We start from the raw sequence: 25,752 nt of genomic DNA on the forward strand, positions 1-25,752 counted from the left end.
GGTGGGCGAGAGTTCATTATTAAAAGTTTTTAAAAGCAGATAAGTGCACAGACTGATAGAGATACGAATATCCCAGCTTGGCAAACAACACAGCCTCATCCACACGCAAAACAGAAGTAGCACTGAGCGAAATTTTCCTTCTTAAAACTCATTTAAGACTACATGCATCGGGTATTCCCTGGCTAAGATTCAATTGATTACCAAAAAAGCATTGTTATAAATACTGCATATTTTGTTATTCAACGACCTAATTTTAATTAGCATTTTCTTGCAGTGCAGTGAAGCGATAACGATAGCCCCTGCTCGGGCGCCACTTCACCTCTAATTGAAACATTAAGTTGCACATCACGTACGCGGTGTCAGACACTAGACGCCACCAACGGGTGGCCGGGAATCAGGATGGGAATCGGTGGGGATGGGGGTCACCTAGGAGTATGCTAAAATGCGGCTGCGGTGGCCTTTGGTTTTACCTTGGTGCTGGAGCAGATGCCCCTCCTTACAACCCCACGACTTCCAGGGACTATCAACCACTCAGCACTTTATTTTTCCGTGTTGGCATTTTAAAAAGGCATTCAAGCTGAGCTCCGTGGGTTTTTGTTAAGTGTGCAGAGTGATTATGCCGGAAATTTGTTTGTCTATGATTTCGTAGAGGTTCCCTTCGCCGGGGGCAGGCATGGTCTGATGAAGATCTGCCGGCTTTCGCGTATCCACTCGGTCATCACTGTGGGGAGAGATGGAATTAGAGGGTTTTGAATTCGGGTTAACGACTAACACCATCAGCTCACCCCATTTGGAGCCCACAATCACTGGACAGGATGCGTGTCTTGTGAGCGGATCTCCATTGCCATCCGTATCCAAATTGTACCAGAAGATGGCGGTTCCAGCCTGGGGATACACAGAATATCCCACGTTTCCAAAGACGGTGGCTCCTCCTTGTTCGACATCACTCAACTGCAAAATGTGGCACACTTTTAATAATCATTATTATTTTTCATTTTTTTAAATACTTACATAGAACAGCACAGTGGCAATACGATCGCCCAATACTTTCGATTGGCGACTACGTGGGCCAGTGTAATTACTAGACGCATAATCAAAGTAATCCATGTGCAGAAAATAGTGTCCACCAATGCCGTAGTTAATCACCTGCAACAGGAAAAAGTCTTAGTTACATACTCTTTTCTGTCTTATTTAGTAGGCATGTACCTGAAAATCTTCAGAGTCTGCCAAGTCAAAACCAGTCATGTCCACAATACGCCTGGTGATTCTCCTGGTCAGTTCGTTACTCTCCTTTTTAAGCCAATGGCCCTTGGCAGTTCTTCCCCTGTTCGTTTTGGGTTTTGTTTCCCTATGAACCCTGGTGTTTTTCATATTCTGAGCAGCCTTGCTTATCAACATGGATATCTCTCGGGCAGAGAGCACTTCGTGGTATAGAACCACATATGGATCCAATCCGATTTGCTCGGTTTTGAGTGGAGCCAAACGAAGGAATGGAGTCGTGGTGAAGTTATAGAAACAGTGCAGTCTAGTGGAGCTCTCATGGGGTCCGTTGCAGCTCAATTTGAACGCATTTGCGAGTGGAACATTCTGCTCCTTATTATCCTTAGGGAATGGTTTTGGTTGCTTCTCAATAAGGTCCTGTGTGCTTTTCCACAGTCGCAGAAGACGCGCATCGTTAGGCTTAAGCTTCAAGCAATTTTGCAGCAGAGGCAAGGCCTTTGAATAGTGTTCTAAATAACTAGGGTTAGCTTGGGTATAACTAAAGTTGCGACAACTAACTTTCTTTGAAGTGGGACTCGGCAAGTAAGAATAGAAAATCCACTTCATCGATTAGCAGGTGCCTTGGGATGAATAGACGTTCCTCTTGGAGGCGCTGAGGCACTTCCTGCAGCCATTGAACAGCTTCCGATGGTCTATTCTTCATGGCAAGGTGATCAGCTAGTGAAAGAATGTCTGCAGAACTCATGCTGGCACTTTAGATAAAGCTAAGTAAGTAAAACTATTTATTTGTAAACTTTATAAATGGCACTCACTTGTACTGCTTGCCATTAATGTTCCCATTAATAAAGTCGCCAAGTTCTAGGTCATAAAGACTCTGAATGCGATCTATTCCGGCGCATGCATCCCACAAGTCGAGTTCTGTGGGAAGCTCATTCTTCCAGCTGTCAAATGCTTTTATTTGGGAGATCCCCACTGACTGCTCCATGTACTTGCCCCACTTGACCCAATCCTGATGCAAACGTCGGATGAGTGAAAAGGCATTCAGTGGATTGGACAGATAGGATATAGCATTCCGCCCTCCTTTCTCGTTTTCAGCACGCATCACTGTGATTTGACTAAGGAAATATGTTACTCAAAACGTTTAGATTGGTGACTTGCCAGGCTTACCTGCGAATTATCTGCAGCTTCTGCTCCAGGGCATTTGTGTAGTTGTCGAGGTTGTCTATCAGTTTCCTTTCCAGCTCCAGAAGTGGCACCATTGTCACCAGCGACAAGGAGTGACTCTTCTCAAGAGGATGTTGTCCAAGGACCAACGTGCTGTGAAACAGCAACAAAAGTAGATATCCTGGTAAAATCCATTGCATGTTCTTTGATGCCATGTATTGCCGTAATTGTGAGTTTTTAATTTGACGTTTATTCAGGCCTACTAAATAGACACTATTTCTTAAAAAGCTGGTTTCAAACTGTATTATTTCTTGTATAAAGTGTATTTAAAAGTGCATAATCCAAAGAATGCACATGAATTAGTTGTGAGGCTTAGCCCTCCGTGAATTCAAGCTGAAGGTTTTAAGCAAGGCCTAATGAACATCTGGCCTCGTTCGCGAATCCACTCCGTCATCACTGCCAAAAGGGTACAAATGAAGGTAAATCAAGCTAGAATTTAGAATTCCATTAAAACAAACCCCATTTAGAGCCCACCATTACGGGGCAAGCAGCGTGCAGAGTCGAGGGATCACAGTGTCCATCCGTATGAAGGTTGTACCAAAGGAGTGCTGTTCCCGCTCGAGGATAGATGGTATATCCCGACATGGGAAACACGGTGGCTCCACCCTGTTCCACATCAGACAGCTAGGGGTGTAGAATAATGCGATGGGTCGCAAGAAAAATAACCAAAATAAACTTACATAAAATAGAACTGTAGCAATTCGGTCTCCAAAATGTTTGGCCAAGGCCACTTCCTTGTAAGGGATTTTTGTTAAGTTAAAGTAGTCCTTGTGCATGTTATAGTGGCCACCAATACCATAATTGATTATCTGCGTTTGCCAATTGGTTCACACTTAGTCAAGGGCCTCAACTTGAAACTTACCTGAAACTTTTCCCCTTCCTTTAAATCGAAGCCCGTCATATCGCGTATACGCCGTGTAATTCGTTTGGTTAGCTCGTTAAACTCCTTTTTAATCCAACGAGCCTTGACGGTCCTCAACCGCTTGAAGGTTGATCCTTTGGCTTGGAAGACTCCGCTAGCTTTTAAATCAGAAGCAGCTAGTTCTATTAGCTGTGCGGATTCCTGCGGAGAGATTACATCGTGGTATAGCACCACATAGGGATTCAATCCAACTTGTTCCATTTTGAAAGGTGCAAAACGGAGAAATGGTGTGGTGCTAAAATTGTAGGAACAGTGGAGCTTAGTAGATGTGTTAAGCAAACCCCTGCAACTTAATTTAAATGCCTTTTCTAAAGTTTTTTCAAGAGGTTTCTCTTTTTCAATTGTGCCATTAGTCTGGTCTCTTATCAACTTATTAATTTTATGCCGCAGTCGTATGAAATAACCTCTTTGGGGCTCAATCTTTAGGCACTTTTCAACCAAAGACAGCGCTTTTGAATATTTATCTAAGCGATATGCGTTAGAGCTGATATCATTAAAGGTACAATGACTTACTTTCATTTAAATGGCATTCTGCAAGTAGTTTTAGAACTTCTAATTCTGCTATTGCCAAGAGTGGTGGTTCATTCCGAAGACGATTAACAGCCTCCTGCAGCCATTGAATACCTTCCAGTTCAGCTTTCCTCTTAGCAAGGTGATAACCTACCGCAAAAATATCCGTAGAACTCATGCTAAAGCTGAGAAAGTTTACCAAAATTAGAGTATTAGAGTAAAATTGAGAGATTTCCCAAAACTCTTGATAATACATACTTGTATTGGCAACCGTCTATTTTTCCCTGTATAATGTCTTCAACTTTCAGTTCATAAATATTTTTTATACGAACAATGCCGGCACAGGCATCGAACAAGTCAGTGCTTGTGGGAAGATCTGTCTTCCAACTATCAAAGTTTCTAATTTGAACTGTGCCAACTGGCTGGATCATATAAATCCGCCACTTGGGCCAATCCTGATGTAATCTTCGGATGAGGGAATGAGCATTCAGTGGATTGGACAGGTAGAACATAGCATCTTTCCGCCCCTTCGCGTTCTCTGCCCTGAGAACTGGAATGTAACTAGAGCAGAAAAAGTTGAATGATTTAATAATCACACTTCACAAACTCATCACCTTCGTAAGACCTGCAGCTTTTGCTCCATGACATTGGCATAGTCCTCAAGGTTGTCGATCAGCTTTTTCTCCAGTTCAAGAAGTGGTGGCATTGAAGCCACCGATAAAGCATGGTTTTGCTCCGAACTATTGCCCCAAGTTGGAGCGAGTATTAGCAGCAGGTTGAGTATAGATACTTGAAATTGCCTCCATTTTGGGGACATTGAAACCTTTAACCCTTTCTTGAATATGAAGTTTCGGAATATATAAAAATTTATTGTGTCAAGAATATTGTTGCTAGATCTACTCATATTTCAAGACCATCTGCAAATGTGTATTTATTCCCATGTTTATAGAAGTAGAAAACCTTTTTCTTATCTTGTGCTTATAATGCAAACTGCCAAAATTGGCTGACATCAAACGATATTTGGCAGGGTTTTCCAATTCTTGATTTTGATGAACGACTTTGGGTAAAAACACCTCTAATTATACCACTCCGTAATGTTGAGACTTGACTTGCAATTGTTCTTATCGCTGGGAAAGTGAGTTTAATTGACAGCATTATCGATTAGTTGACTTTATTGAGTTTCATTGCGGTCGTATAGTATCACTGTCTGAAAATAGTTTCGCTGAGAATCACATTCGCTTTTTGAGGCAAGGTCTTCTGAACAGCTGTTCGCGCTCCCGAATCCACTTGTTGCACACTGCAAAGGATTGCATAAGAAATACAGATCACAGGTGATAGGTAATTAGATGTCGAGCATACCCCATTTGGAACCCACTATAACGGGGCAAGCGGCATGAAGGGTTTGAGTGTCGATTTGACCGTCGTCCTTGAGATTGTACCACATTATGACGGATCCGCGTTGCGGGAAGACGGCCTTTCTTATGTTTGGAAACACGGTGGCGCCACCTTGCTCTACATCCGTCAGCTGGGAATAATTAAAAGTGAAATTAAATGTTACTTAAGGCAAGTATATTTCAGTTACTTACGTAGAAGAGTACTGTCGCAATGCGGTCGCCACTCATGGCAGTCAAATTGGAGTTCTTGAAGCAAAGTGAAAACCAATGATGATAATACTTATACTTCTTGTAGAGCTCGGCTACTTACAATCGTGTTAAAGTAGTCGTAGTGCTGGTCGTAGTGGCCACCCAAGCCGTAGTTCATCAGCTGCAGCATCTCGGAGCCATGGAGATTGAATCCGGTCATGTCGGTGATGCGGGCATTGAGACGAACAGTGAGGGGGCTATAGCCATCGGGGAACCAGGCCACCTTGGAGGTCCTGGTCCTCACCACCTCGTTCCGACCGGAGGCGGCCTGAAAGACAGTGGCTCGCTTCAGACCCGGAGTGGCCATACCTTGCAGCTCCTTGATTTCCTTGGCAGAGAGCACGTCGTGGTAGAGCACCATGTATGGGTCCAGACCCACCAGTTCCATCTTGAGCGGAGCGAGCATCAGGAAGGGCGAGGTGGTTCTGTTGTACAGACAGTGAAGCTTGCTGTCCGCGGACGGCGCGAACTGACCTCGGCAGCCCATCTGGTAGGCACTTGGCTCTGCTGTTTGAGCTTGAGCTTGAACCTGAATTGTTTTCATTTTAGCCCTATCTGATTGACCTTATCGAGCTGCCAACACCTACGTACCTTCACCGGATGCGCACTGTTGGCGCCCGTCCTTATCATCGTTTCGATTTCCGACTTCTTCAGCAACAGTTTAATATCTTGCGGGTTATCAGCCAGAGCAATGTTGACAACTTTCAGGGCATCGGCGTTCTGGTCTGATTGGATTTGATATAGAATTCGCCTTCCCTTGAAATCCGAAACTACTTACTTAGTTTAAGCAGGGTTTCAGCATAGAACATTCGCACTTCGTTTTTGGAAATCTGAAGTGGAGCAGCCAGGGAATAAACCTCCATCAATACAACCGACTGATAGATCCAGCTAGCAGCTGCCAAATAGTTTTCCTGGTCAAATAGGATTTGGGCCATGGCATAGGTATCCAATACAGTGAGGCTCACACTGTAAACAATATGGGTTACTGGCTTGTTCAATAAGCGATTGCTTCAAGTAGCTCCATCTTACTTGTACTGTTTGCCATTGAGGAGTCCATGGGTGATTTCCGACACTTTAAGGCCATAGGTGTGTTGAATGCGATCCAAGGCGCTCACAGCCTCCTCCACATCCGTGTGGGTGGGCATGTGTTCCCGTAGCTCCTGGATTCTCTCCACCTGGGAAACGCCCACGGGATCGTCCAAGAAGAGTTGCCAAATAATCCAGTCGCGATTCATGCGCCGAATGAGGGAGAAGGAGTTCAGCGGATTGGATAGGTACTCCTCCGTGGAGCTGCGGGCTTTGTCGTTCTCCAAACGCAAAGTTGTTATGCTCCTAAATGAAAATTAAATACAAAAGTTGTTAGTACCTTGTAATAGATATGGAATAGATAGAATTTAAAACCAGCTAGTACCTTCTTACGGTCTCCAGTTTCTTCTCCAGCTCGACTGCGTAATCCTCTAGATTGTCGATCAGCTGCGCCTCCAAATCGAGCAGCTTTACCATTCCCGCCACCGAGGTGCAGTGGCTCTCCTCGCCTGCCACCTGGCGGTGGAGAAGGAGCAGCACCTGGTAGATGAGCAGCACCCTTGCCGGGAGTAGCCACTTTGAAGAGCGCATTGTGGGTTACCTTTCTGGTCGCGGTTCTATGTGGGTCTACGTGACGGAGCCAACTGGCAGAGCCAAAATACTCGGAGTTGGCAAGTTAACATCGGGCCGAGATAAATACTCACTCGTATTCCGTTTATAGCGATTCTTTCGACTGCTGATAAGCGGCGCATTGATAGCGGCACGCAGCGATTTAATTAACCCGAGAGCAAAAGCACCGGAACAAAAATATTGAGTTGGCACTACGTGCTCGCCATTCGCAAAAGAGCTGCGTCATCGAAGAACGTGCTCGGCCAGATCACTGACCACCGGCAATACGATGTGGGCAGTGGGTAACTGGGGAACGACAGTCATGATATGATATAGCTATGATGGTTGGAAAAGCTATGCCAGAGCTTAGGTGAGGCATTTAACAACGCTATCGCTTTGACAGATATATATTTATCTACATCGATTATAAATAACATTTATGTTCGGTTGTTCGCACATTTATAAGATAAGATAAGAACGTCATATTTCCTAATGCTTTTTATGCATTGGAAAACCATTCTTTAAAGTTATTATTCGCCATTCCTACGTAAACAAGATTTTTCCTTTCCCAAAGACCCTTGTGCCATATACTTCAATGTCTTTAATTTGACTTTTGCCACAAAATACTACCTTTCGAAAGTAGTTCACACAAAATTTAGGATAACTACTACGACATGAATAAACTATATGTACATTCCACCACCGATTTTCTGCACATCAAACCGGTAGCAGTACGCCCCACGCTCTTCATATTCTACACCTTGGAAACGATCCTAAACATTATCTGCATTGGATATCACATCACTGGATTCCAGCCCCTCGATTGGCGAGGCCAAGAGATCCACTACATCTGCCTGATCGTCTTTTACGTCTTCATATTGGTGAACTTTTTCCAGAGCATCGCCATTTGCACGGGACGCATGCCCAGTGTCCTGGTGGAGATCTGGAAGGCCTCGGTGGCCGCGGTCGCCTTCATCCTGATATCCTTGCTCACCATGTGGGACGTGGAGCGGCAGTTCTCTGTGTTCTTCGTGCGACCACCCAGCGAGCAGGCCCAGGATGAGCACAGGGAACTGCCTCCCGTTCACCCGACCTTCCGCTACAAGAAGGGTCAGGCCATCTCCTCGTTGTCCTGCGGTCTGATCTACATGCTCCACGCCGTAATCATGTTCGACGTCAGGCTGACCTCCAAGCTTGTGGTCAATGGATCACAGCACTTGCCCATTCCCCTCTTCGTCCTGGGTCGCGCTTTCCACAGGCAGATGTCCAAGTACGAGTGGTTTACGGAGTTTTGTGGCAACAACACCATTGATCTCTAGTGGGAAGTCTTAAATTTGCTGCTGATTCTTCACAAAAACCATAGTTCAAATTGTACAAATTCCAAATACATATGTATATCTATATCTATTTGCCTGGGAAATACTGTCACTTTTATAAATTATTTTGTCAAGTCTTGTATACTCGGTATGTCTGGAGCGGAGTCCCTTTTCACCTGGGTCTATGGACCGCGTGCTTCAGCGCTAGGGAACAGTGGAGCAGGGCATCACAAGCCCGAAGCTCTGCGACCCGTGCTCTTTGTGTTCTATACGCTGGAAACCATCTTGAACATGTTCTGCATGTGTTATCACGTCACAGGCTTTCAGGTCATCAAAGTGCACAGGTTCAGTTGGGATGCGGTGGCTATCCACTACTTCTACCTCCTGACCTTCACCTTCTTCTCGATGGTGACGCTCTTACAGAGCGTGAATATATGCACGGGTAACACGCCCTCCGTCCGCTTGGAGATTTGGAAATCCTCGGCGGCCGCCATCGCCTTCATCCTGATATCCCTGACCACCATGTGGGATGCGGAGCGGCAGTTTTACGTCTTCTTCCTGTCCAGCGACGTACATGAAAACCCAGTCAACCAATATTTGGAGGACGTACCGATGCACCCGTTCTTCTTCTACCTGCGTGGACAGTCCATCTCGTCGCTGGCCTGCGGAGTACTCTACCTGCTCCACGCCACCATCATGATCGACGTGAAGTTGACCAATGACCGGAACCAGGGTGAGAGCAAGGGCACCTACATGCCCATACCGCTTTTTGTGCTGGGCAAATTCATCCACAGGAAACTAAGCGAATACGAGTGGTTTCGCGAGTACTGCGAGAACGAGCCAATTTACTTGTAGACGTACTCGCGAAACTTTTCTATAATGAGCCAGTGGAGTTTTTGCCAAAATTGCAGTTTCATATTTTGTAATACCGCCCTTTCCAAATTTTGTAAGTCTTGGATGTTTGCTTGAGCTACATGTACATATGTATCGAAAGGTAATGTGGAATATATATTTTCTAAAATAATCTGTAGTCAGCTGATTTTTTCCCTAAATAATTAGTTATTATATAAAGATAAGGCTGTTACTTCGCTCCCAAATTAATTAGTTTGTTCCGAAACAGTCCAATTAATTTGAATCTTTAAGGTCACAACAATGTAAATCAAAATCGGATATCTCGCAGTCGGAGCACTCGACCGTGCAATTCCTACTGGTTAATGCTCGCATTACTGAACAATTGCTATCTGCTGCCGCCATGAGTGAATCCATTGAAAGGATTTTTGTGGAGTCCTAAATGCCGCTTTGTATAGAGCCCACTTGTTGTGCGTGTGAGTGTGCCAAGGTATGGCAAAAAAGGCTTTAAATTTTACACTTTTATGGAGCGGCCAGCGGGTGATGTGATATGGCCGCATGCGAATGGGGTCGGGTCATATGTCCTGCCGTTGATATCGGCTTAACTTTGCCATAAAACTGTCAGCGTCATGCCTTTTGCGGGGTCGGGTTGTTGGACAAATGAAATAAATTTTACAGCCAAATGGACAGGGCAGCCAAACAAAAAGACCAAAGAGACCAGAAAGACCAATGCACGGATGCCCAGAGATTTGTGTGCGTGTAGTAGAACGGAAAGGCAAATCTAATGCGGACAACAAAAGCACCTGTGACCTGGAAAATGTCCAGCCGTCCACAGTCCACACCGAGTTCATGTCCGTGACCGTAGACTCCTGGATTTTAGATTCTGGCTGCTGGATTCTGGCTGGCACTGTCAACAGCTGGACGGGCCTTTAAGCTGCTTTTGGGCCACTTTAAGCCAGACATGGCAAATATTTGCTCTAAGCATTGCGGCCCCCAGAAGGCAGGAGGATGTTCATCAATTAAGTGTCATCAATCATTGGCGGCGCATGGATCAAAATCAGCGACTACGGCGACGGGCAAACATGTCACGGTACAAAATATCGTTTAACCTACAATGCCAGCCAGCCAGTCAGCCAGCACCACAAAACCTATTTACTTCGGTAATGTGAAGTTGCCGTCTCGCAAAATCAGAACCTCATCCCTCATCCCTCATTCCGCATCCCTTATTGTACTTAACCATTTCGAACACCTAAACACACAAAGCTAATGCATTTTCGGGGTTATGGTTTGCAGTGGCACCTTCAAAGGCATATCAATTTCAATTGGTGACCCACTCAGTGAAATCCATCGCGGCTATTAAACTGTAAACCGCAAAACTTTGAAAACTTTTGGGCCCTGCTTTATGGCAGCGAGCGCAAATCAAGCGGAAACTCAAACACTTGGTTTTCGAAACGACTTGTGAAACAATGCTCCATTAATGGCGCCCAATGGTCGAGGACGCCGCCCGCCAATCTTCTGCTCCAATCTTCTCCAAGCTCCAATTCGAAATCAATGTCGGGCGGTTGCAGTTATGATTATTGCAGTTGTCAAAAGTTTTCAGTGGATTGGTATTGGTGGTGCCGCTGGATGATAATGGGCTGGGCAAACACAGAGTGGAAAGGTTTATGCAAATGCGGGCAGGGCTTTTATACACTGGCAAACAGACAGCGATGGCTCGCTAAAAAATGCTTATGACTTGTGTAAACAATTTCGCCGAACAGTCCTTGGTCCTTAGATATCCTTTTACGTGTAGGTATGCCTCGTCTGCTGCTGCTGCTCCTGCTCCAGTTCCAGTTTCAGTTTCAGTTGGGGCAAAACCGAAGGAGTGTATCTCCAGATCCAGATCTGGTGTGTAAAAATATTTTATGGACTTTGGCATTTTTGCTGCGAAAAAGTTACTTTGGCCGATAAGCGAGCATGTGTGGTGTGACTTCCGTTTGTCCTTGCATGTCCTTCCTTGCCCTGAGCAGCGTACACACACATTTTTATGCATTTTCTTAGCGGCCATTTTTATGCCCGCACACGTTTTCCATTAGACATCAACAGAACTGTCATTTCCCTATTTTCCTCCACGATTTCCACGTCTCAGCATGGGTGAAAGTCCCAGGGAATCGCAGTGAATCGCAGGGAGTGGGACTGGATTTTGGACAAGCTAACTTGAGACCTGTCACTCCCGCTTTCGCTCCCACTCCTAATTGAAAACTGGGTCAATTGCCGGGTAGCACATTAATCAAATTCAGAAGCCCGCTTCTTCGTTTTGCATTCGTCATTAAAGCAATTATCATGTTGGGACAATTACTCTTTGTTAGAAATTGGAACTGAAACTTCAAGCTGCGAAACTTCAAACTGCGAATCGGCTGACTGAAAACTGCGCCAAGGTGGCATTAATCTTCATAAGCGTGACAAGTTCATTAGAATAGCAAACACGGCATTCATTTCCTACTTACTTCTTACCCCAACCCCCCGGAAAATGTTACCCCTTGATGTGGCGCTAATTGAGAATGTAAGTTAAGCTCGTGCTGGGCTTTAAATTCAATAGGTTGCTCATAATGAATGACTTTATTTAGGGAGGTATTCAAATATATTTTAGGCAGCCACTGCCATTTTCTGGTATGAGAGCATAACGATTTAATTGCAATCGTACAAAGTGTTACCTTATCCCTTACGGTCACGACTTTTATTTATGTTGTTAAGCATGAAAAGAGTGTGCAAAAATAATCCCGTATCCCTTTGAACCGCCCACTAAAACCCGCCGTATTTTCCACCGTGGCTTGCATAATTTCGCGGATATAATTTTTTAGCGAGGCGCTGGAGCGCGGCGCGTATAATGCGCATAATTTCTATGCCACGTTGGTCACCCGAAAAGTAAATGTAGACACAGCCCCACGTCCTTCGGCAATGGGCAGCCACCGAGGTCGACCTTTGTGCCAGCACCACCACCCCATCACCCCCCTCAATGCCACAACAACAACAGCGAAGGCTTTTGGCACTGGTTTTCCTTTTGCAACTGGAAGAGAACGGGAGCTGGGCCCATGAACAAAAGAGGTACATGCGAAAAATAAAACCTATTACCGGAATCATAATTATCTTTTATGGCCGCGTCTGTCATGACGACATTATGGCGTGGTCTGCTCCTGGACCCCTTCCTTTGGCTTATCCCATGGCCCTCTCTCCACCAGTACACTGCAAGAAAAAGTGCAATAAAACATTACCTAAGTTTAAAGTAATCAAGACAAGAGGAACTACTTGTCTCGCAACAAATCAAATAGACTTGTTTATATTGATGATAGTGCTTCTTAAGAGAAGTAGTAGTCCTGAAAACTGAATTTCCGTGCAGTGTACTGTATCTTGTTCTCTGTCGCTCTCTCTCTCTCTCTCTGTCTCTCTGCACGTAGCAATAAAAAACCGCGAAATGCGGCCAAGTAGCGGCAGAAAAAAGTAACATAAATTACTCGCAAGCCCCAAATCCCCACAGTGGGGTTAAGGCGGTTTGGTGGGGGGTGGTGGGGTGTGCGTGTTCGGGGGTCCCACAAATTATGTAGTCGGAATAATATTTTCATTACGGCCAGGAAAAACAGTTTCGATTCCCCCCAGCCCCTCGCAGACATCTGTCGCCTTCGCTTGCCTCTGTTTGGCCGGCTAAAAACAGGTGTTTCCTAATTTATTGGCCTGGTCCGCAGACATTCATTCCCCATTCCCAAGTAATTGCCATTTCACCACTGCGCCATTTACTTGTACCTCCTGCGAAATGATTATTACAATGGAGGAGGGAAAGGGAGCAGCAGGGCAGCAAACACTGTCTGCGGCTGGCAGACAAATCAAAGTGCCAACATTGCTTGTCATGTGTTTTTTAATTTCTAATATTTCACGCGTCACACTGCCACAAACGAGTAGTCTGTTTGCCACCCCAAAGTAATGCTAATGCCTCTGACAGAGGGCCTGCCATTGTTGTGCACTTTGCTGCAAATTATGCGAGACACGTCGCCGCAGCCGCATTATTCGCAGCTGAACAGATCGAAAAAGGCCAGGACTCTGGTGGTCTCGTGGTCTGCAGATCTGGAGGTGTGCCCGAGGTGCATTTCTCCGTGGAGCAGATGGAGGAGTTCCAGGCTTAAGGAAGAGGAGTTGGACTCATCCCCGGGCCAACTGGCTTGGCCAGTCGACGTGTGATAATCCCAGCACCCCTCGAGTTTTCTCAGCTTAAGAAATCCGCTTTGAGGAACTAGAAATACCTCTTTTATTTTAGTGGTTGAGGCACTTAAAAATGTTGCTGTTTGAACACCCATAAAAAATAGTGTTGCATACTTCTAGGTACTCTTGATAATTTATACTTTTTTATATTGCCCTAGAACTTTCAAGCACACATTTATTTGCAACCACTTTTGCTACCGTGTAATTGAAGCACTGCGATTGGGGGTCTGCTGTGGCGGCCGCTCATTTCGCCCAAGGCCAAGTGTGTGGCATTCCCCTTGTTAAAAAGCGCAAAATGCACGTGCTGCCTTTGTGCGAATCCTGCTGCTGTTGTTGTTGTAATTGCTAGCCGCCGTCTGTTGACAGGATACTTCAACTATTGTTTGCCAGGACCCCCGACTCCTGTTTAATTCAGCATGAAATTGGTTTGTATTATGATTTTGCAGTCGCTCTCGCCCCTGGGCGCTTCTGCACAAACACCTCAGCCAGCAAGTGTTGGCGTTCTTAAAGCTTTAGTCACACTCCCAGTTGCTCAAAAAGGATCCATAAAGTACAAAGTATTTCACTATATTCTCCTATATGGGTATTTACTGCGGGAAAAAGTTCGCTTTGATGCTGCTTTAATTAAAAACTGCGCGCTTCGCGTAACTAGCACTTGATTAATATTTGGTTGCACGCAAAAGTAAAGCGAAAAAATGCAAAGCAAAACAGAGACACACGACCGCAAAAAGCAGCAGGAAAAAAGGATTCAAATTAATTATGTCCGTGCTGTGCTCCGGGGTTCCCTGTTCCGGCTTCCAATCCGGATTTTTGGACCCAACCGGATAGCTTCCACTTTACGTTATCAGCGCGTGCTCTGCATACGAGGTGGATATGGACAGAAAGGACCCAATTCAGGATGAGGACATTGCATGCTGTTCGCTGCCATTCATTTGGGTGAACTTTGCAGCTTAGTGGGCGGTTGGCAGCGATATTGAATTTCTGAATTTCTGGATTTCTGACTTTCCGCGAAATGAAATACGGACACTGACCACGGGCAGTACGGATGCTATAGTCCAGAAATGGGCGGCACCGCCAATTCAGCGTGATTTACAGAACAGGAGCATATTGCGCACACCAACTGGTCGAAGGAGGAGGAACTTGGCTCTGATTGAAAGTTGTACCAAAAATTCATTAAAGTCTCAGTAAATTAAAAGAGCTACTCGAGGTTAAGGACACGTTTTCCAGAAGATACTTTACCTTGCGCAGAGCAAACACGTTTTCAACGTTTGACACTTGATAAAGTCGCGACATGAGTGAAAATCCTTTCAGATTCCATCTGTTTTCCGTGCCCACGTAGTCCTCAAACCTGAGCACACGCACTCACAGATACACTTCACCACACAGATGCAGATACACAGAGTCGCAGATACAAGTTCACACACACAGATGCAGACGCTCTTCATTTGGCTTCGTAGACAAAGGACACAATGCCCCACCCCGCTGCTCAGATATTAAACACAATATTAATAATCTCACATGTGCGTGTGGGTGGTTGGGTGGTGCACGGGTGACTTTGGGTGGCTCTTCGGGTGGGTGTGTCGACAGCAGCCGCCAAGAGCCATCAGTCATCCACTCAGCCACACACACGCGATTTTTACCTTAGTGGGGAATGAATACTTCTAGACTTTGGGCCGCAGACTGGCGCCAGGCCAAAACAAAGAGCCATCAACAAAAGCGAGATATGTATGTCCCATTCCAGCCTTATAAATGCTCCAAACCCATTCCGAGAGCAGCCAACAATCGCTAATGTAAATGTTTGTCTGCTATTTGAATTTTAATTACTTTTCGCCGCGCTGGCAAGAACTATTTGATATCCCCGCCGAGCTGAGCCAAACCAAACCAAACCAAACCGAACTCACCTAAACGTAAACTTTTTAATGGAATTCCTGGCCAGAAGACCAGAAAAACTTTCCACCTCCCCACTGGCCGCCAGTCGAAACTGGAACTGGAGGGCCAATCGGTGGACCAGGCCCAAAGCCAAAGAGCCAAGATCGTAATGCGCCTTAATTGAAATAAGTCCCCAACCAATTGTTAGACGCGCAGCCACTTAAGCTCGTCGAAGACAAGGTCGAACTGGCAGAGAGAAAAATAAAGTAGACAAAACATCCTTTAAACAAACTTTTCGGCAGACAAACAAAATCTGGTGTGAGGCTTTTATGCAACTTAAGATTTTAAGAGCAAAAGCTACCTCCAAAGTCTAAACACAACTCGCCTTATTACTTTGCAGTGTACTGCTTTCTGCACTCCCAATTGCACAATCAGGAATCAGCCTCAGCCTCCGTTTGGGTGGCATAAATTTTGGAATTGTTAGCCGGGGCCACTTGAACGGAAACGACTAATTCCCGTTGCCCAGATTGAGGTGGAGCCGCCCCCACTACATCCTGCCCAGATGCCCAGATCCTTGGAGAGTTGGGAGTGGTCCTGGTGTCTGGCATCTGTTCCACAGACAGAGCACAAAAATATTCGGCGGGCTGCCGTGACTTGGAAATGCCTTTTATCGGATTGAGACGTGCGGTGTTCTTTGCACTGCGGTGAAACTTCGCAGGAAATTCAATCAAAGGTACAAGTTAATCCCGCGTGAGTTCATAAAGTTCACGAGGCAATTTATGTGCCAGGCACCATAAGTTTTTTGGCCCAGCCGAAAGTTGTAGCTTTAAAAAAGCCAACAAAGGTAAAAAAAACTTTTCAATTCGTTTTTTCTCCGCAATCTTTAGCCAGCTTTTAAAGTGAGTTCCTTAGACTATGTGGTATCTGGAATATATGGAGTATGTACTTATGTTTACAGTCTGCTTTTAAAGACGCACTTAACTCGATTCTGGCATATTGAACTGATTTATCGAAAAGCACGCAAAGGATTTCTTTTTTGTGATGTGACTCAAAGCTAAGCAGCATAAATCACGCGCCTTTGAGCCTTTTGAAGTCACCAGAAGACTGCGAGCATTTTTGGCCGCTGAAAGACAAAAGAGTTGGGCAAACTGGCGGATTCTGGAGTGTGCTTCGATTGTGTCTTCAATTAGTGTTAAGAGCTTGTCAAACAAGCAGCCAGATTAAAGGAAAGTCGATTTCCCGGGCTCCCAATTTTCCCCACCATCCTTCCATTTCGCTCTGCTAACATGCAACTAACCATGGCGAACACGTTTCGATTGTGGGCGTATCGAAAAAGGGCAGGAGGGAAAATAAAGGACTCGCCTCTGAGGACTAAGGACTCTGGACTCGGGAGGCGAATCGATGGCCAATAGCCGTGAGCTCATTTCACCTCCGAAATGGCAACTAAGCCGGGAAACGAGGGCAAACATCTAATTGCCTGGACAGAGCAAATAGAACAAGGCACTGGGGACTACTTAGGAGTATCCTTGGGAACGATAAAGAGGTGAAGGATTAATAGCAAATAAATTGATGTTGAAATGGCGATTACCGAAGAAGGACGATGAAGGATAAACATTTCATTTCGCTCCTGTCACATAAATCACGACGAAAATTTACCTATGAAAAGGAAAATGTCAGCAAGACAGGAAAGCTGCAAAAACGAATTCCCATTCAGACATTATCATATGAATTTCTTTCCTCGGTCACATCCCCCAAAAAAAACATAAACAACAAAAGCCAAATGTTGCATAAATTCGGCTGGCACTTGATGTGTGTATTACAACAAAAGGTGAGCCAAAATGAGGGATGAGACCCTGAGGGTGGACCAAAAAAAAATCTGAGGGTGACCAATGCTGGACAATGCAAATCTTGACCGAGCAGCAGAAAGCAATGCTCGCATAAATTTTCATAAATTTCAGGCTTTGATTTATTTCATATATGGATTTTTTCCGCTCTTCTGGGCTGGACCTGGCCATTGATCGATCTTTGGCTGAGTTTTTTCCCAAAAGAACTTTAAGCAAAGTTTCCCCAAAAATCGTTCACTTTTCAGATTCATTTCCGGCGTGCCACTCGGCAGTGAGAGTGGCAAGTGGCTGAGGCAAAAGGATAAATTGTTTGCATGTCCTACAGAAACAATCAAATCGCAATTTACTGGCTCATGGAAAACCGATTTATCGTTGGCGAACTTAGTCGGTCATAAAACATCCATTAACTTCATGTCAATGTTGCATACGCACACCATACACATACTCCCAATATATATCCCCTCGATTCCGATTCCAAACTCCGATTCCGATTGCGATTGCGATTCCTGCCGGACAAGCGTTCATTTGCGGTATTTTCCAGGGGGCGGCGCTTTTCACTTGGGGGCGTTGCAGGCCGCGCTGCTCGGTGAAAATTGCTGGGACTCAGAATCAGAATCGAAACTCAACTGTGGCCTCTGCCACATGTCAGCGTTTTAGTGTGGGGAAAGGTTAAGGGGTATCACAAGTTGGCTAGACCTAATCGAACTCCCTACAATTCGAATGAAGTAATTATGGTTTGTAAATTCTAGTCAACAAAAACAGAAAAATATGAATGTTGTTTAGAACTTTAATTTGAAATAAAATTCTTATGTTTATAATCAACTTATACAGGGTACGTTGAAGTTGTATCTTATGTGCTTTTCGTGCTCCATCGGATCCTTGCCCAATGACACGTGATAAGAAATGTCGGGCGTTTGAAATGTCAGGGAGGTGTGTGTTGTAATTGAGGGCCAAGGGGCCAAAAAACTGTTGCAAAAAACAATTGCACACGTAGGCAAAAGCAATTTGCCGATTGCCGCAAAGGAAATGTCGCCAAAAGTATCTTGCACTTTTTTTAGGCAACCGAATTTCTCACATACCTCCACCCAACCCCCTCGGCTGGGAAAATCTCCACCCAGTGCAGCCAAAAAAGAGAGTTAATTGCTGGCGTCTGAAGTGAATACTTCTCGCTGTCATTTGCCATCCGAAAAAAGGGGGGGCGGCGGAAAAGCGGAAGGGGGAGTGGCACTTAATGTGGGCCGTCTTGGCGGAAACTTTTGAATTACCTCAGTTACGGAGGAGTTTCGAAATGGCTCCAAGGATGGGGAGTCGGAATGGGAATTGCTACGGTTACAACACTCGAGCCTCGACGCCGTTTTCATTTATGCCGTTTCAAGTTGCTCAGCGAAGCATCCGAGAGTTTTCCCGGGGTAGGAAAATGTTTGTCTTTCATTTGGCTCATCCTCCTGGCTTTTCTCCGCTGGTGGTGTCTGCTTAACAAATTCTCTACGATTATTACCTGCTGTTAAAAATTTCATAATCTCGCAGATAATAATTTAATGCGTCGTTTTAGTGGCCAACATTAAAAAGTTTGCCAAGAAAATTCTCCCCAGATAGGGAAAATTGAAAGGGAGTGCTTGGGGCCGGAGCTTGGCGATGAGGTGACGGCAGAACCTTGTCTGGCATTTAATATTGTTGTAAGCAGGTAATTCCGCATCCCCACTGCGGTTTCTGGGGCGATAAGCAGCTGGCCCTGGACTGGCTCCAATTTGAACTGCAATTCAAAAGCCAGCCGATGGTGGGTTAAGCTGTCATGAGGTTGGCTAAGTGCTCAGCTCAATACCCTACCCTTTGGTTGAATGCAATAGATAGAAAATGTATCTTTGAAGGGGCTCTTTGCTGTTAGTTTTACTTCTCAGCATGTAAACAACTATCCTCGTTGCTTTCCAAAGTTTTTAGATACCGCATACAATTAGAAATATTTCCCCATTCAGCTAACTGAGAGTGAAAGCAGCTCTTTCAAATATCTATTTATCCTGATCCCACGAAGAGTAACTGAACCTGGCCAAGTTCACTCTCTACTGGTCTCAAATGTGCGAACATTAGCACGGCACATCGAAGTTTATCTATGACCAGGAGGACGACCGCCTCCGTTTCCACCCCACGAATCCTTTTTGCTTTTGCAAGGAAGGTATGTGTCCTTGCGCCTGTCTGCCCAGCATGCGAACTTTTCAAAGTTATGCGCATTTCTGCTGACCATTGGCATTTTGCAGCTTTTGTTTTTGGTAACAGGGAACAGGAGTGCCAGCAGCACAGATGGCGGAGTGGGAGTCCCCGGACAAAGACAAAGGTCGAGGACGGCAGCTGTTGCCCAATCGTTTTGTCTGCCAGCGCATCCCGGCATCGGTTTTGGGATTAATGCCTCGCCTGCTCCTTTCTTTTTTTTTTTTGCCCAGGTCCTGGCCAGTTTATTGAAAAGGTGACGTTGCCGCTGCAGCAGGAGCAAAACTTTTGCCAAACTTTGCCTGAGTTTGGCTCCTTTTTTTCGCCTGCTGCCGCTGCTACTGCTGCTGCTGTGCTGTCGATAATATCGATGCGGAACATATGTGAACATGTCGTTTGACACATTTGTCAGTTGGCTTAAAGTTTCCGCAGGAGCGGAGAAACCCGGGGGCAAAACCAATCGAGTTAAGCTGCAATTGGTTGGGCATCCCGTGTGCAGGAAATGTGCGGCATTTGAGGAGTATTATTGGAGGTATTTTCATAGCAGAAGACAGGTGTATATGCCAGGGATATTATTCAAAAGCTTTGATAGGTGATAATGGTAAATTAACTGTAGGGTTTATGCTCCACTACCTAGTAATAAATTTGCATACATTGGGATTATCTTAAAGATACATGCTTTAACATCCAGTATTTACCACTAGATGCACACAGCCAAGGTGGAATTTGCATCTGAGCAGGCACTCACACTTGGGCGATTCAAGGCCGAGTTTTAAGCCACTTCGCAGCAAATTAGAGGCTTTCAACAGCCTCTCACTGAGTGTCTGTGTGCTCACATCTGTTGACAAATGACTGGCAATGTTCAACGGTGTTTGGCAGCACTTGTGCGCCTCATTATGTGGCATTTTGGGCTAACCGCTTTAATTAGCCCAGACCAGCCCACGCACACAGATAGTCTCTCTCACACACACACACACTTGCACTTGCACACGGGCTGCAGGATGCATTGTCCTGTTCGCCGGCTGACCAACAAAGCCACTTGAGAGCCACCGGGCTTTGCAGTGAAAATCCTGTTGAGAGCTCCAAACCGTGCGCCTCTAATTGAGTCACAAATCAACCAAAATATATTATGCACCGCAAATTGTGCGGTAATTACACACACACACACGCACGTTCCCCGGGAAAGGGGGGGGTGGTGTAAAGGGGGTGCGGAGCGGAGACAGTCGCTAATTTATGGCGCACAGTGTAGCATACTTTCCAGCACCTGCACAAGACATCGACTCCAGGACGACAATGGCGGCGTTAATTTGCCTGCTAATGAGCCACAAAAACAAGCGCAGCCAACGGGCTTAATTATGTTAATTTACCCCGAGCTGTCAGCGAGGCACTGAGAGAAATTGGTACTGATGGCGAAATTAATACCACTGACTTTTGGTGTATATATAAGAGTGCCACTTTAAGCGCATTGTTCCTTATTCTGCTTTAGTTTCCTTTATAATTGATATACCCGTTCCACACTTGAGTGTCATTCTAAATGTTCCTATTATCATTTAATTTTTTATTACTAAATTATTATAAATTGTTCCTATTTTCATTTTAATTTTTTATTACCATCGACTTGCCGCATTAATTACTTATAGATCTTCCCCTCGCTTGCACTGCGACCACGCTGCGTATGCGTAATTTGGCTGCCATCAAGTTTTAGTGCGTGCACTTTTTCCGGATTCTTGCTCGCTGCCAATCGCCGAATCGTATCAAACGCAATTTTTGCACTGGCGCCAGTCGCAGTCAGGAGAATTTTCTTTAAAGAACAAATTATTTCGGCGAGGGATGGAAAACGCGGGTGGAGTGTATAGTAGTATACTGTGTCAGTTTGTCGCTTCCTTTGCTTTCATATTTTGAATACAAATTGCTTTATTTGCGCTGCTGCGCCAATTTAAAAGTAGAGCTCCTTCTTCTCTAAATTTTCGGTTTTTTTTTTTTTGTAACCACCAAGCAAGCTCCCTTTGGAGTTGTCAGATTTGCTGTGCTGGAGTTATGAACAAGTGAGTTTGCCATTTCATACCTTTCATAACCACTACTTTTGCAGACTGGTTTTGAATTTTATAACATGCCGCAGGGAGGTTTTTCTTCTTTTTTTTTTTAATATAGGTGAGTTTTGAGTATTTGGGGTTTGGGGGCACACAATAACGAATTGCTCCCCAGTGAGCGTTTGTCCTGACAAAGTTATTTGCATGCCATTGTGCTTGGTTTACATGGGGCATTGTGTGTGTGTATTATGTATTATGTGTACTCTGCTCCCACCCATAATAATTGAATAATATTTGATACTTGACAAATCGCCTGATTCTAATTTGACATGCTGACAGGCGAGCGGGAGAGCGCATCAAGGTAATAGGACACAACATTGTTGGCAAATGAATCCTATTGCTGCTGAGTTTTATGCGCGGATTAATGTCATCTGACTTTACGAGGCCCCAGCCCCCCTAATGCAACCAACCCCCTTCCCTAAGACAACTTTGTTGTGTTCTGGCCATAAAAAACGATGTGGAAATGGTAGAAATGGTGGAAATGGGGAAAGTGGGGAAAAGCGGCGGCAAACCGCAACCAAATTAGCCCTGGTTTATAGCTTCACATGCAGATCCGCTGCCGTGGAAGTTATGCATTGGAAATTCGCTTTTAATTAGCTGCTGACAAATGCGAGAAGCGCACTTCGCACATGGAATATAGGTTAGCTGATACTTTGTAGTTGGGCAGCTTCCGTCTGGCCTCTAAATTTAGACATTATACTGAGATCACTAAAATACTGAGTATTATGCAGAGAGTTATACTCTGCATATGCTTAAAAGGTTCACTCAATCTATTTGTTTTGGTAATAAAGAGGTCATACCTAGATCTAATTCAAACTCATAGAACAAGTCAATTGATTTCGAATTCCACATCAGGTGGCACTCCATCCAAGGATTCAAGGATGCTGGCATCCAGGGAGCAGAATTGATTGAACCCATATTGATAAACACTTTTATATATTTTTTTGGGTGCGCAAAAAACGAAAACATTTTTACGAGCCGCCATCTTCACCGCCGTAGGGGTTGTATAATTTTATGACAAATTAATACAATGGCCCGGCCAAAACGTATGCTGTATGGTATATTCGAGGGGGGAGGGGGCAATTTATGCCGTTATTTATCATTCGTGGCTAATATCGAACGAAACATATTATTATTATTATTATATTTTGCACATTGCGCCTCGTAAATGTGTGGAAAATGTTTACGCCGAGCGAAAATGATTCATACAATTACCGAGCGAATGTTAATGTTGTTTTTGGGCCGCATAAATATCTAATATCGAATGGAAAAACGAAAACCGAAAACGAACGGGCCAAAGGTTAACAACATTAAATGGGCTGGCCATAAATAAATAAGTGATTTAGTGTCCAATAACTCATGGCGCAGTTGACTATAAAAAGTGGAGCCAAAAATATAGTTGAAGCATATTTGCAAAAGTTAATAGATAGTGCAAAATGGCGAGATGATTCCGTGGATAAGCAAAAGGAAAATGCCTTCTTACGTTGTGATTTTCCGTTTTCCCCAATATCGTAAGGGGAAATGCTGCTCCACTAACAGCTGCTGTTTGGCCTCTGTTACACATTCGCTTGGCTGATTCGCCGGATGATGGCAAATTTTCTCTGGTCTTTTAGTCGCCAGGCGGCCGTCGAAGCCGTCGAACCGCAGGCTTCGATATACTTGTATATATAAACATAGAGTGCACACCCGATTCGATTCGATTCGATTCCAAAATGGAAAAATGGAATGACACAAAGTATCTTTGTCATTTGTCGCCACATCGATGGGAAAAGTTTCGCTATTAAATGCTGCCAATTGCTGTGATTCATATGCTGTCAGGGGAGCTGGCAAGTTTTTATGACAAACGGAAGGCACTTGAGCGCAAGTTTCTTGGCCATAAAAAGTACAACTCGACCTGTGTCTCAGCTGCTGCCTTTCGTTAATGGCGATGTCTTTGAACTATTGATGAGCCATTTGATACAATTAGCCGCCCTTTCGCTGGCGACAAGTGCTTCTTTGATGCCCGAAAGTCTTCCGTTTTGCCCGACAACCGAGCATTATTTATGTGCTTATTGCGTTGGCTCACTTCAATACTTGAATACCTAATATTTGAAAAATAGCCACATTTCGCGCACCTTTTCCGCTCTTTTCCCGTAATGAGTTTTACTCCTTTTTCCCCGTCCGACGAACGATTTCACGATTTTCCCATTCCCGGCACGTTGCTGCATCCATCGACTTGACAGCCGGCCGAATGATTGAACGCGTGTCCATCAAAAAGTGCGTCTAATTGCTTTTCCCGCTCGAACGCAAAAAAACAAGAACACGGAAAAAGGCGAAAAAACGGGGTTACATTTCTAGGCAAAGGTAATTTTTTTGGCCTGCCATTTGGCTGACTGCTGTCCTATTTTGTAAATTTTTCGAAATTTGTACGGGTTCCTAATTTGATTTTTTTTGGGGAGGCATTCGCAGTGGGCTGGCTTTAAAGGGTTAAGGATACTTTACAAGTTCAGCAGACGGAACATTTTTCGTTTTTCTGGAAAAATTGTCAGTTTTATGAACATAAATAATAAATTAAGGAAAAGCTCACCTCTTAGTCATTTCAACGCGGTGTCAAATACAGACCTTGAGAAATGGTAAACAAATTTATACATTTGTATTCACAGGGTATTCTTTTTAATTTAAACTCATGTATATTGATAAAGGCTTTTTTCTCTTTAAGAATATACCTCATCGTTTCAGTTATCTTAGGCTAGAAAATAGCAACAAACTTTTTCTCAGATAATAAAGCTGCCAAAATATCCAATGTTCCCAACAGCTGCGCTTCATAGGCTCCTTTCCCTGAGGTCCTGCGTCCTTCGCTCCTTTCAGTGCCTGTGTTAATGTTATGTAAGTAATTTACCTCAACTACAATCTCCGATGCTGTGGCTGTGCGTGGGCCTAATTTACTGCCCTTTTCGCCCACGAGTTTCCCTCTCCGTGCTAAACACATTTACGTGTTATTCAATTTTGCAAACTAAACGTAAAAATATCATGTTTCGCCCACACCAGCCCCAAAATCCAACCAGAAAAACAACAACAGGAAATGGGCCTTGTGGAAAAGTGCGGGTGCGGGGGGGAAAAACACTTTCACTGCGGCAGAGTGTGTGTGTGTGCGTGTGGAAAAGTAAATATCAGGTTAATGGATTTGACGCCGCAGTTTGAGTTTCACTTTCACTTTGCTCGCTGCTCCTGCTGCTTTTCCCTTGCAGCATTTTCCACTCAATAAATTCGCTCGGTGGCTGCGGCAACATTTTCCTGCCGATAAGCAATTTCCCAGCAGCTTGCTTCATTTGTTTCTGCTCGGCACAGGCGGAAAACACCTTCGATGGCATTGTCTTAAACGCTGAAAATTGCTTAATGTGCCAGGAGAAATTGCTCCGAGGCAGCAGATGGAGGAGGACATCGATGTTAGTAATGGGGCTTCAAAAGATAAATAGGCAAAAAATCCACAAGATTGAAAACTTGCTAAGAAGCTTTTAAATTAAAAAAAAAAAACTATTTAAGAGATATAATCAGAAGCTATATTAAAGGCTTATCAAAAATGTATGAAAATTTTATAATGATATTTTTTGTGCCTACTAATAGTCTCATCTGAACTTTATCAGAATCGCACACATGTGGTGCTTTCAATTTGCCTGGGCCATTCCTTCAATTCCTGGCATCGTAAACTGCGCTTATGTCTGGTCATCACCTACCATCCGGCACTCCCCGCTGCCAGGACTCCCATATGCAAAGTGGGAAAGGATAATCGGTGAAAAGGGGAAGGAGGAGAAGGACAAGGTACAAATCACACGCGATCTCCTTGCGATGCGGAAAGGAGCAGAGGAGTCCGCCAAGTCGCTAAGTCGTTTTAATGGCCAATAAAAGCAAAATGTTGTCACTTTTTTCGAATTTGTATAAATTTTCATTGCCCCGGATAAGCCGTTCTGAGCGCACAATTCTCCCGCCTTTCTCCCGCTTTTCTCTCGCCTTTCCTGATGCTGAAATACTACGTGCAATTTCCCCGTCCATCGGGGAAAACTCACAGAAGGGTTGCCCCGTTTGTTGTTGTTTACGATGTACAAACTCGTTTTTTTGCGCAACTTATCGCGTGCTGCAAGTTGGATTTCACTTTGAATCGAAGTCTTGGGTGGAAAAATGGGTGCTGACTTTTATGTTTTCACAGGCTTTGATTTAGTT

At 44.6% G+C, this 25,752-nt stretch overlaps 6 protein-coding genes across 9 annotated transcripts in view; 2 read left to right on the forward strand and 4 right to left on the reverse strand.

Moving 5' to 3' along the window:
* Positions 1–511: 511 nt before the first annotated feature.
* Positions 512–2,733, reverse strand: LOC6538919 (prolyl 4-hydroxylase subunit alpha-1). The gene is made up of 7 exons (XM_002099387.4): positions 2,389–2,733; positions 2,034–2,336; positions 1,780–1,973; positions 1,207–1,730; positions 1,012–1,146; positions 786–951; positions 512–721 (listed from the first exon to the last, which is right to left on the reverse strand). The coding sequence occupies exons 1-7, from the start codon at positions 2,598–2,600 to the stop codon at positions 636–638; spliced, it is 1,620 nt and encodes a 539-aa protein (XP_002099423.2). The 5' UTR covers positions 2,601–2,733; the 3' UTR covers positions 512–635.
* Positions 2,616–4,910, reverse strand: LOC6538920 (prolyl 4-hydroxylase subunit alpha-1). 4 transcript variants are annotated; one of them, XM_015193632.2, is made up of 7 exons: positions 4,503–4,910; positions 4,136–4,438; positions 3,881–4,062; positions 3,308–3,831; positions 3,126–3,254; positions 2,904–3,069; positions 2,616–2,841 (listed from the first exon to the last, which is right to left on the reverse strand). In XM_015193632.2, the coding sequence occupies exons 1-7, from the start codon at positions 4,529–4,531 to the stop codon at positions 2,774–2,776; spliced, it is 1,401 nt and encodes a 466-aa protein (XP_015049118.1). In that variant the 5' UTR covers positions 4,532–4,910; the 3' UTR covers positions 2,616–2,773. The 4 variants fall into 4 exon arrangements, with proteins under 4 accessions (XP_015049118.1, XP_015049116.1, XP_015049117.1 ...); XM_015193630.2 differs by having other exon boundaries at positions 4,492–4,910; XM_015193631.2 differs by lacking the exon at positions 3,126–3,254 and having other exon boundaries at positions 4,492–4,910.
* Positions 4,911–5,031: 121 nt separating this feature from the next.
* Positions 5,032–7,151, reverse strand: LOC6538921 (prolyl 4-hydroxylase subunit alpha-2). Its single transcript, XM_002099389.4, has 8 exons — positions 6,932–7,151; positions 6,550–6,852; positions 6,299–6,486; positions 6,112–6,245; positions 5,582–6,049; positions 5,464–5,517; positions 5,237–5,402; positions 5,032–5,174 (listed from the first exon to the last, which is right to left on the reverse strand). Exons 1-8 carry the CDS (start codon positions 7,135–7,137, stop codon positions 5,107–5,109), a joined length of 1,587 nt encoding a protein of 528 aa, XP_002099425.1. The 5' UTR covers positions 7,138–7,151; the 3' UTR covers positions 5,032–5,106.
* Positions 7,152–7,374: 223 nt separating this feature from the next.
* Positions 7,375–25,752, reverse strand: part of LOC120320443 — a 132,050-nt gene continuing 113,672 nt past the window's right edge. The window contains exon 6 of the mRNA XM_039376461.1: positions 7,375–7,461. Coding sequence (XP_039232395.1) covers positions 7,399–7,461 — 63 coding nt within the window. The 3' untranslated portion in view covers positions 7,375–7,398. The remainder of the gene's footprint in view (positions 7,462–25,752) is intronic.
* On the forward strand, positions 7,729–8,562 carry LOC26534975. The gene has a single exon (XM_015193633.3). The coding sequence runs from the start codon at positions 7,830–7,832 to the stop codon at positions 8,472–8,474; it is 645 nt and encodes a 214-aa protein (XP_015049119.1). The 5' UTR covers positions 7,729–7,829; the 3' UTR covers positions 8,475–8,562.
* LOC6538922 lies at positions 8,620–9,425 on the forward strand. Its single transcript, XM_015193634.3, has one exon. It carries the CDS (start codon positions 8,622–8,624, stop codon positions 9,324–9,326), a length of 705 nt encoding a protein of 234 aa, XP_015049120.1. The 5' UTR covers positions 8,620–8,621; the 3' UTR covers positions 9,327–9,425.

Source organism: Drosophila yakuba, chromosome 3R, assembly GCF_016746365.2.
Source record: "Drosophila yakuba strain Tai18E2 chromosome 3R, Prin_Dyak_Tai18E2_2.1, whole genome shotgun sequence".
NCBI classification, from domain to species: domain Eukaryota; kingdom Metazoa; phylum Arthropoda; class Insecta; order Diptera; family Drosophilidae; genus Drosophila; species Drosophila yakuba.